We start from the raw sequence: 10,426 nt of genomic DNA on the forward strand, positions 1-10,426 counted from the left end.
TATATATATATATATATATATATATATATATATATAGAATAAATAAATAAATTCACGCCTCCCTTTCTCATCCTCTGTTTCCATCATCATCATCAACATCAACATCAGCCAAAATAATCAGAAACAATCCTTGCAGCGAAATCCCTAAATTTCTTTTGGATACTCAGGTCTTCGATTCATCGAAGGCCGCTATACAACAATTTCTAGGTACTTAATTATGTATTATCATATAACTACTGATTATCATTCTCTCTTAATCCACATATTTTTTTCTACTTTGAATTTTGCTATCTTGTCCTTTGTTTCTGCCATTGGTATCACTTGTATTGTATCTGTTCATGTGTAAATTCAAGTTACGGATTATTATTATTTTTGGTGTGGAAGCGTAAATATTTTTATTTTATTTTATGAATCTATTATTGTTTAATACGCTCTTTTTTTAGTAACAAAGATTATTTTCTGTTCTATCAGTGTGTTTGAGCTATAAGTTATTTTGTTGTTGGTTTATGGATTCATCAGCAATGTTAATGCTTAATCAAATAGAAGTTTTGACTGTGAAAAGTAAAAAAAAAATCATTGATTCTGTTTGGGTAATTCTCCAGTAAGGTTTTTGTGATATGCTTGATTTGATCTTTTAGGGACTTATTGTTGTGAACTTTTGAGAATCAGAGTGCTGTTTGTATGTACACTGGTTTAACTGATGGAAAGTGGTTTTTCTGTAGGTTTGAATTTCTATGTTGAAAAAGGGTTTTTCATTGGATTAAGAACTAGAAGAAAACAATGGGGAACCGTGGGCATAAGAGGGCAGAGATAATTGATAATTTTCCAGCAGATAAGAGAGCTTGTAGTTCATTGGAGTTTAGACCAAGTTCGTCTAACTCATCAATTCAAACCAATATAAATTCCACAAGTTCAACGCCTGAAACTCATGAAGCTGACATGGAGACTTCATCCTCTGGTTCAGCTTCTAGCCATTCAGAGGAAGATGAGCATGAAAGAGAGTCAGCTTATGGCTCATGTGACTCTGATGATGCAGTACCAAGACACAGTACTTTGCGTAGTTTGCAGAGGCATAGATCATTTGGTGATCACGCAAAATTGAGGTGTGCTTTGTCAAATTTAACGGATGGGATTGAACCTTCTGGGCAATTAGCTGCTCTTACTGAGTTGTGTGAAGTGCTGTCATTTTCTACTGAGGATTCTCTTTCAAGTATGATGGCAGACTCATTAGCCCCAGTTCTTGTTCAGTTTGCTAGACATGACAGCAATCCAGATATAATGTTGTTGGCTATAAGGGCTTTAACTTATCTCTGTGATGTCTTTCCTCGAGCTTCAACTTATCTTGTTAAACATGATGCAGTCGCTGTTCTTTGTCAGCAGCTAATGGCCATTGAGTACTTAGATGTTGCTGAACAGGTTTGTATTTTATTTTTTCTGTGAATAGTCTTCAATGCACAGTTTTTAATATTTTATTTTCAGTTTTAACTATTATTACTTTTACGGAAAAGACCTTTCGGTAATGATGATTGAAAATAATTTGTTGCTGCAGTGTTTGCAAGCTTTGGAAAAAATATCTCGGGAGCAACCACTGGTGTGTCTACAGGGTGGGGCAATCATGGCTGTTCTAAGTTTTATCGACTTCTTCTCGACAAGTGTACAAGTAAGTAGAAATGGAAAATTATTGGTTGCAGTATTTGGTTATACTTCTTATTTTCATCATTTACTATCTTTGACTCTATCTTTAATTGCTTTGGCATGGCGGATTTGATTCTTGATCTTTATTTCCTTTTGTGTCTTTTTTTAGAGAGTTGCACTTTCAACAGTGGTCAACGTATGTAAGAAACTACCAACAGAATGTCCTTCTTGTATGGAGGCTGTTCCGATTTTATGCAATCTTCTGCAGTATGAGGATCAACAGGTAAGGACTATTTGGGATGGTTTCAAGTGATTATTTGTTTGTTAAATGTTCCATTTTATCTTACAAAAGCATATTTTTGTGTCAATTTTCAGCTTGTTGAGAATGTGGTTATTTGCTTGATGAAAATAGCGGAGCGTGTTAGTAAGTCATCTGAGATGCTGGATGAACTTTGTAAGCATGGACTAATTAATCAAGCTATGCATCTAATAGACTTGAATAGCCGAACAACTCTATCCCAAACAATATACAATGTATGGTGTCTGTACGAATCAAGTTTGACATTATATTATCACATTTTTAATTGTCTCTCAAGGTCTGTGTTTCCATTTTGTTGGCAGGGTCTGATTGAGCTTCTTGTCAAACTTTCTTCTGGTTCAATTGTGGCTTTCAGGACCCTTCACGAGCTTAACGTAAGCAGAATTTTGAAGGACATACTGGCTACGTATGACGTCTCTCACGGAATGTCTTCACTCCATGCAGTAGATGGGCATGGAAACCAGGTTTCATCAAGAACTAAATGAAGTTTTTTGTTTTAGTTTCTCTCTTTTGGCAAAGTAATTTAGTTATTTAACTTTTAGGGATCACAACACCACTAATGCTACTGTGTTCTTTTAACGGATAATTAAATATGTGAAAATAGAGCTTAGTAGAAACTTAATGGATATATTTGGTGAAATTTCTGAAATTATTAAGATTTTAAAGCAAAGAAGAGATAATTGGTCGTTTTGATGAATAAAATCACAGTAATTAGGAAAATAGTTACTCAGGCTGCAGGTTTGAATATTTTGTATGTGGGGATTCCAGTAGATTTGTAGTCAAGACAGTTAATTTTTTTTTTTTAAATCAAGGGATTAAATCCATATTTGGCTCGTGTGCTATCCAAAATTTTGTCATTTGCCCTTTGTGGTATCATTTGGTAACATTTGCCCCTTGAATTATTCCCGTAGGTGACCCATGTTGGGTGGAAAATTAACCGATTTATTAAACTTTTCCACATGACACAATTTTTGACACGTGACAATTGAATTCATTTTTTTTCCATATAGATTTAATATGTAGATAAACAAGGAATTAATATTATTTCTTTTTATCCACATAATAAGTGTATATAGAAAAAAAAATCAAAAAATTGTTATATTTACATGTCACGTGTCAAAAAATTGTGTCATGTGGCAAAAAATTTAACAAATCCGCTAGTTTTCCATTCAAAATAGGTTAAATGTCACCTATGGGAATACTCTAGGGGACAAATGTTATCAAATTAAACCACAAGGGCCAATTGACAAAATTTTGGATACCACAGGGGCCAAATAGGGTTTTTTTTTTAGTTGGGGCTAAATAGGGGTTTAATTCTTAAATTAACTATCAATGTCACCTTGAGCATTGGTCCTTATGGATTGTGTTTTTATATGGATTTTGATTAAATTGTATACTATACTATTGTTATTAAAGTGGAGATTGTCAATGTTATTCCCTTAGGTACATGAAGTGCTGAAGTTGCTAAATGAGCTTTTGCCTCATGTAGCAAAGAATCAAGACGTTCCGCAAGAGATGACAGAGAAAGAATCATTCTTAGTTGATCACCCTGATATGATGCATCAATTTAGTTCTGACATACTGCCCATGTTGGTCCAGGTTGTTATCTGATACTTCGCACTTACTTCACAGATTCCATATCATTTTTTCTGATTTTTCCTTCTCTCTGAAAACAGGTGGTTAATTCTGGAGCAAATTTATATGTCTGCTATGGCTGTCTATCTGTCATGAAAAAGTTGGTTTATTACAGTAAATCGGACATGCTTGTTGAGTCACTTAAGAATGCAAACATTTCAAGGTAAACGTGTAATTTTTCATATTTAATTAGGATGTGTTCGAATGTATATAATGAACTTGACAAAATTCATCTTGTGATCTGTCAGTTTCTTGGCTGGAGTTTGTTCACGGAAGGATCATCACGTGTTGATATTAGCTCTGCAAATTGCTGAGATAATTCTGCAAAAACTTTCAGATGTTTTTTTGAACTCTTTCGTTAAGGAAGGTGTCTTTTTTGCAATTGATGCCTTAATGATGCCAGAAAAATGTTCGGTATCAAATTTCCCGGTGTTTGATAGCATTCACCTTTCTTCTGATTCTAGTCAGAAGTCAGTTTCAAAGGTTGTCCTCAGATGCTTATGTTATGCATTTGATACTGGTCAGTCCCCTATATCCTCAGAAACAGCTACCTGCAACCTGGACAAGGATAGCGTTCAAAGTCTTGCGAAGCATATAAAAACTACTTATTTTGTTCCAGAATTATGCGACTCTGAAAACGGATTGACAGATATTCTTCAAAAGCTTAAATCTCTATCTGCTTCATTGAGTGACCTGAAGAATTTTCATGTCAATGCTGGTGCTTCTCTTCAAGATGAAGAGAATTTTTATTGTTTATTGCATCAAATAATGGGAAAGCTTAATGGAAAAGAACCTGTTTCCACTTTTGAATTTATTGAAAGTGGAATAGTGAAGTCTCTGGTAGATTACATATCTAATGGTCAGTATCTGAGAGAAAAGGTGAAATTTGACGGTAGATGTGACCAGTTTTATGTTGTAGAGAAAAGATTTGAAGTGTTTGCAAGGCTTTTTTCATCTTATTCCACCCTTGCTGAAGAATTGCCCATATCAATTTTTGTACGGAAATTGCAAAGCGCACTATCTTCTTTGGAGAATTTCCCTGTAATTTTAAGTCATTCATCCAAACAAAGAAACTGGTTTGCTACTGTTCCTAATGGACATTGCACTACTCACCCATGCCTGAGGGTTCGATTCTTGAGGGGAGAAGGGGAAACATGTCTCTCCGACTACTCTGATAATGCTGTCACCGTTGACCCTTTTTCTTCTTTGGATGCTATCGAAGGATTTTTGTTGCCTAAGGTTAGATTAGAAAGAACCAAACAAATGGAAACAGCTGCTCAAGATGTCCAGCCAATGGAAAGCATTCAGCTTTCAACTCCAAATGTGAACTCTAGTGAAGGTGAAACTTCAGGTCCTATGCAGCCTGACAGTGCACCTAACGATATGGTTGAGATGCAGGTATTTTTTTTGGACTAATGAGATAAATGAATCTTTTAACTTACCCTTTTACCCTCTTGTTCAGTTCTTCATTTCCTAGTTGAAACTTTAGGGAGTCTTGTTGCTTACTTTTTGCAGGAGGACAGGCCTAACTTGTTACAGTCTTCACCAGAACAAGGAGTAAATTTACATGAGACAATTCCTGGTGAAACCACATCTTCAAATGATACCCACGTTGTAAGCAGATTGCCCTTAACAGCTGTTTATATTCTAAATTCATCTCAAATTTGCATAACTAGAAACTTGATGTTATAATTATGTCTCCTCGACTTGTGAACGGCTTGCTTGTTCTACTGTAATGGTTATTTCTTTATTATCATAAACACTAGTTAGGTAGCTGTTAAATTGCTGGTGACTTTGTATATTCCAGGCCTCTGTAGAGCGCATAGTAGAATCTCCTGGAGAAGATATTAGTAGAAAAAGTCCGTGTCCTACCCTCTCTGGCAAGGAAGATGGTTTGCCAAAACTGGCATTTTACCTAGAAGGAAGAGAATTGGACCGGACATTGACATTGTATCAAGCAATTCTCCAACAGAAAATGATAGCTGATCATGAAATCACTTTGGGCGCAAAGTTATGGAGTCATGTATACACCCTGACATATAGAATTTCTGTGGAACCTAAAGATGTTAGCCCTCAAGATTTTGACAGTTCAACTCAAAATTCCTCTACGTTGGATAACATTGAGGCTTATATGCGCTGTAAATCATTTCTCACCAGAATTTTTAATTATGAACTCCCTTCTGAATTTGATAAGTCAAATCCTACTTATGATGTACTCTTTCTACTCAAAAGTTTGGAAGGCTTGAACAGATTTGCGTTTCATCTAATGTCTTGTGAAAGAGCACGTGCATTTTCAGAAGGACTAATCGATAATTTGGATAATCTTAAAGTAGTGGTTCATTCAGTGTCACAGAATGAGTTCGTGAGCAGTAAGTTGACAGAAAAACTGGAACAGCAGATGCGTGATTCTTTGGCTGTGTCTGTAGGTGGTATGCCATTGTGGTGTAGTCAGCTTATGGCTTCATGCCCCTTTTTATTTAGCTTTGAGGTAAGATGTAAATATTTCCGGTTGTCAGCATTTGGACCTCAGCAAGTTCAACCACAGGCCACATCACATAATAGTTCAGGAGTTTCAAGAGAACGCAGGTCAAATTCTGGCAGTGTGCCCCGTAAGAAATTTGTTGTTTCACGTGACCAGATTCTGGAGTCTGCTGCCCAAATGATGGACCTTTATGCTCATGCTAAAGTGCCAATTGAAGTGGTGTATAAGGAAGAAGTTGGTAGTGGTCTTGGTCCAACATTGGAATTTTATACCCTGGTCAGTCAAGAGTTCCAGAAGTCTGGTCTTGGCATGTGGAGGGAGGATCGCAGTTCGTTTGCAGCGACGGCGGAGGATTCGGAAATCCTGGTGTCTTCTTTTGGTCTCTTTCCTTGTCCATGGCCATCTACAGTGGATACTTCTAATGATGGAAAACAGTTTTCTGAAGTTATTGAGAAGTTTTTCCTCTTGGGTAAAGTTGTAGCAAAAGCTCTTCAAGATGGAAGGGTCTTGGATCTTTCATTCTCCAATGCCTTTTTCAAGCTCATCATTCAGCAGGTGCTCTTCCAATTACATTTAACTTCTGGTTAACAGTTGATTTTGGATATCCTTTACTGACTTTTTCCCTCCGTAGGAACTTAATTTGTACGACATTCAGTCATTTGATCCTGAGCTGGGCAGGACACTACTAGAGTTCCAGGCTATAGTTAATAGGGAAAAGCGCAGGGGATCAGTTTTTGGAGAAAGCCTGTGTTCTAAAGATGACGCAATCTTTCGAGATGCCAGAATTGAAGATCTCTGTCTTGACTTCACTCTTCCTGGGTCTCCTGACTACTGTCTTCACCCAGATCACAAGATGGTAGACTCATCCTTGAATATGAGCTTTTATGAAATGATTAACTTGACTGTGCATGTTATAGCTTTTCATTGTGTTATGTAGGTAAATATGGATAACTTGGAGGAATATGTTTCCCTCGTTGTGGATGCTACGCTACATGCTGGAATTTCCAGACAAGTTGAAGCTTTCATGTCTGGCTTTAATCTGGTATGTTCCATCCACATTAATTTTAAATAGGATTAAACCCATATTTGGCCCATGTGGTATCCAAAATTTTGGATACCACAAGGGCCAAATATTGGGTTTAATCCTCTTAATATTCTTGTATATAAGTGAGGAAGATGATCTCAGATAAGAATGGAGGTTGTATGTCTCTATCCCTTTCACGAATGTATCTTCATATCATAATTAGAAGGGTTTATCTTAGGTTTTTCCTTCGAGTTTTAAAGGACTTAATTTGCGGATAGATTGTTGTCTATTCTTTTAAGTTCTCCTGTTCCTTCAGACAATCAGTTTTCCTGCTTAGTTGTCATCATCTATGTTGCACGAAGACTTTGATTTTTGTTATAGAGTAAGTCAATGTAATAAATGTAAGCATGCCGAAGTCAACTAAACCATTGTTTTTGGCTGCTGGGGGCCTACAATGTCTCCTTGATTGAAGGAGAACCTTGTATATATATGTGTATTGTTCTTAAGTAAAATATATCAATGTAGCATCTTACTCTACATGGTATCTCATGTATTCCTAGTGTATTACATGGTTTTTTACAGTTGTTATCTTTTACTAAAGAATTAATTCATATTCCTGCTATATTTTAACTTTTCAGGTTTTTCCAGTTAAGCATCTCAAGATTTTCACTGAGGAAGAACTAGAGCGATTACTGTGCGGAGAACGTGATTTTTTGGCTGTATGTATATCATTAATTTGATTGCATCATGCTAAACTCCTGAGTATGCTTTTGAAGTTTTGTTAACTGTTTTGTTTGTCTACGTTGATGCAGTTTAACGAGCTTTTGGATCATGTCAAGTTTGATCATGGATACACTGTTAGCAGTCCTCCTATCACTAATGTCAGTTCTCCTGCATTTTTTTTTTCGCTTTTCATATAATACATTCTAGAAAACTCTTGTAATTTGGTATTCGAATTGCAGTTACTGGAAATTATGCAAGAGTTCAATCAAGAACAGAGGCGAGCCTTTCTGCAGTTTGTAACTGGTGCACCTCGGCTTCCACCAGGGGGTTTGGCATCTTTGAATCCGAAATTGACAATTGTCCGGAAGGTATGTGGGTCGCAAATCCTTCTGCCTCCCATCCATCTGTTTCCTTGGAGATTTTGTATTGGTCGATGTTTAATAATCTTGTTCACCTCGATTTTCTCTTACAGCATTGTAGTAACTGTCCAGATGCAGACCTACCGAGCGTGATGACTTGTGCTAATTACTTGAAATTGCCTCCTTACTCGTCGAAAGTAACCATGCCTGCCTACATTAACATGCATTTCTAATTCTCCTTGCTACTTAATCATTCACATTGAACCATCTTAATCGGCTAATCTATGTATGTGCAGGAGAGGATGAAAGAGAAGCTTTTGTTTGCTATAACAGAAGGACAAGGCTCTTTCCACCTTTCGTAGCCTCGCTCGCCGCCTTGTAGATTGTGAATTTGTAATCATTAGAGTAGGCGCCTTTCTTTGTACAGGGTGGAGACGAAAGAAGAGTGCTCGATGAACGTCTGACTCTGGTGGAATCAACAGGTAGGAAAACGGAGCTGATTGTTGTGGAACGAGAGGAAGCTCCTCGCCTTTTGTGCTAACTACATTCTGATGGAATGTGTACATAAAGTGCAGATACAGGTAGATGATGATTTACAGAAAAGAAGTTGTACAGAAAGAGGGTAAAATGGGGATTTCAATTGAATGGATAGAACTTTCCAACATTTCCTTGTACAAATTTAGTGTACAGATATGCTTACCATAGAATAGTTGGTTGTTTTCTATTGCAATGAAGAATAGAAGCTTTGGATATTTAGTATTTACCTTAAAAAATAACTTCTGGTTCCTAGTTTTTAGTAGAAGTGTCGGGTTAGGATTACCGTGTTATAATCATGTGATATGATTTATATATTTTACATAATTATATATGATATAAATGTTAAACGGGTCGTGTCAAGTGGGTCTCTGTAAAATGTGTTGTAAAAAATCTAATTTTTAGTTTAGAACATGGTGCTAATGTTATTGACAAAATTGCTCATGAAAACCATGGCATCTTCTTAGTTATTTACTGCTTTTTTTTCTGCGGTTATGTACCCAAAGTTGTTTGCTGAATTGAGAAAGAGAAATTTGGATGAAAGACATGAAGAATTATATAAATTTTGTTGATAACAGAACTATAAAAGATACACAAAGAATAAGTTACCAAAAAAAACTTTTAATTGTTGATGACAGTGAAGAGCAATTTTATTTTTAACATCATAAAAGGACACAAATTATACTCCTAATGTTTGCAAATTAGCTAATTCCATCCCTAAAGTTTGAAAGTTGTGTCAATTTTTAGGTCATTATTAATGTAGTGTTTTACGCACTTATGAAATTTGTTATCTCTATTTCAAATATGTATCATATATCATTCATTAGTAACAGATTAACGACACTTGTACACGTGAAAATGAAATTTAAAAAGTTAAAAAAAAAAATTATCTCGTGTTTTGCATCATTATCAATAATGTATGTACACACAATATTCTTTTTTTTTTAACTTTAATTAATTATAAGATAACTAGGAAAGTCAAATTGTAATTATGTATGTATATTAAACTTGTAATAATAAGAAAAGTCAACTTTGAATGTAAAATTTGTGTAATTTATCGTTATTCATTTCATCTATTTTCAAATTTGTATTTTAACATTTTAAAAATAGATATTTTTTAGGTTTAATATATTCATAAAAAAAAAAGCTGTAAATACTTTGTATCGAATGATAAAAAAAAAATATAATTTTAAATGTAGATAAAATGGACGCTCTTTTCATTGAATTAGATAATCACAACTAACTATTTTAGTAAGTAGGACTTAATGTGTGCAATCAATTATTGGTGCCTCAATTTGTTAAAATAAAAGATCATGAGCTTAAAATGTTTTTTTCTTGGACAAAAGTGTTGGTCCCTTATAACGTGACAAGTTAGTTCCAAGGGGGGGATAGGAACTATTTAAAAAAATTTGTCCGTTAAGGCTGACTTCTTTTCTTATGAAAAGGTTTGCACAGCGTGACTAAGCAATTTGAAGACACAAGCTTAGTCAACTTGTGACTAAGTCTGTTTCTTTCCTTGAGTCAGGAAATAGCACTTAGAGTCTATTCCTGAACTCAGCTTCTTAGTATACTTAACTCAGTGTGAGCTCGTTACTTAGTCAGTTTTATAGCAAGCAATATGTAAAAGAGTTTAAGGGTTAGAAATATATTACTCAGCAGACTTATCCTAGTTCGGCCTCTCTGTCTACGTCCAGTCCCCGGAACTCGTTCCGAGC

The 10,426-nt window shown here is 35.5% G+C and overlaps 1 protein-coding gene across 2 annotated transcripts; it reads left to right on the top strand.

The window, feature by feature from the left end:
• The first annotated feature begins 59 nt into the window (after nt 1-59).
• LOC136208031 (E3 ubiquitin-protein ligase UPL4) lies at nt 60-8,927 on the top strand. 2 transcript variants are annotated; one of them, XR_010676999.1, is made up of 19 exons: nt 60-207; nt 723-1,416; nt 1,550-1,660; nt 1,805-1,918; nt 2,011-2,169; nt 2,257-2,418; nt 3,398-3,553; nt 3,631-3,752; nt 3,838-4,987; nt 5,105-5,203; nt 5,397-6,626; nt 6,703-6,927; nt 7,009-7,113; nt 7,734-7,814; nt 7,908-7,976; nt 8,058-8,186; nt 8,291-8,374; nt 8,474-8,659; nt 8,753-8,927. XR_010676999.1 is itself a non-coding variant. In XM_065998881.1 (18 exons), the coding sequence occupies exons 2-18, from the start codon at nt 781-783 to the stop codon at nt 8,537-8,539; spliced, it is 4,698 nt and encodes a 1,565-aa protein (XP_065854953.1). In that variant the 5' UTR covers nt 60-207; nt 723-780; the 3' UTR covers nt 8,540-8,927. The 2 variants fall into 2 exon arrangements, 1 of the variants encoding a protein (XP_065854953.1); XM_065998881.1 differs by having other exon boundaries at nt 8,474-8,927.
• Nucleotides 8,928-10,426: the final 1,499 nt, after the last annotated feature.

Source organism: Euphorbia lathyris, chromosome 10, assembly GCF_963576675.1.
Source record: "Euphorbia lathyris chromosome 10, ddEupLath1.1, whole genome shotgun sequence".
NCBI classification, from domain to species: Eukaryota; Viridiplantae; Streptophyta; class Magnoliopsida; order Malpighiales; family Euphorbiaceae; genus Euphorbia; species Euphorbia lathyris.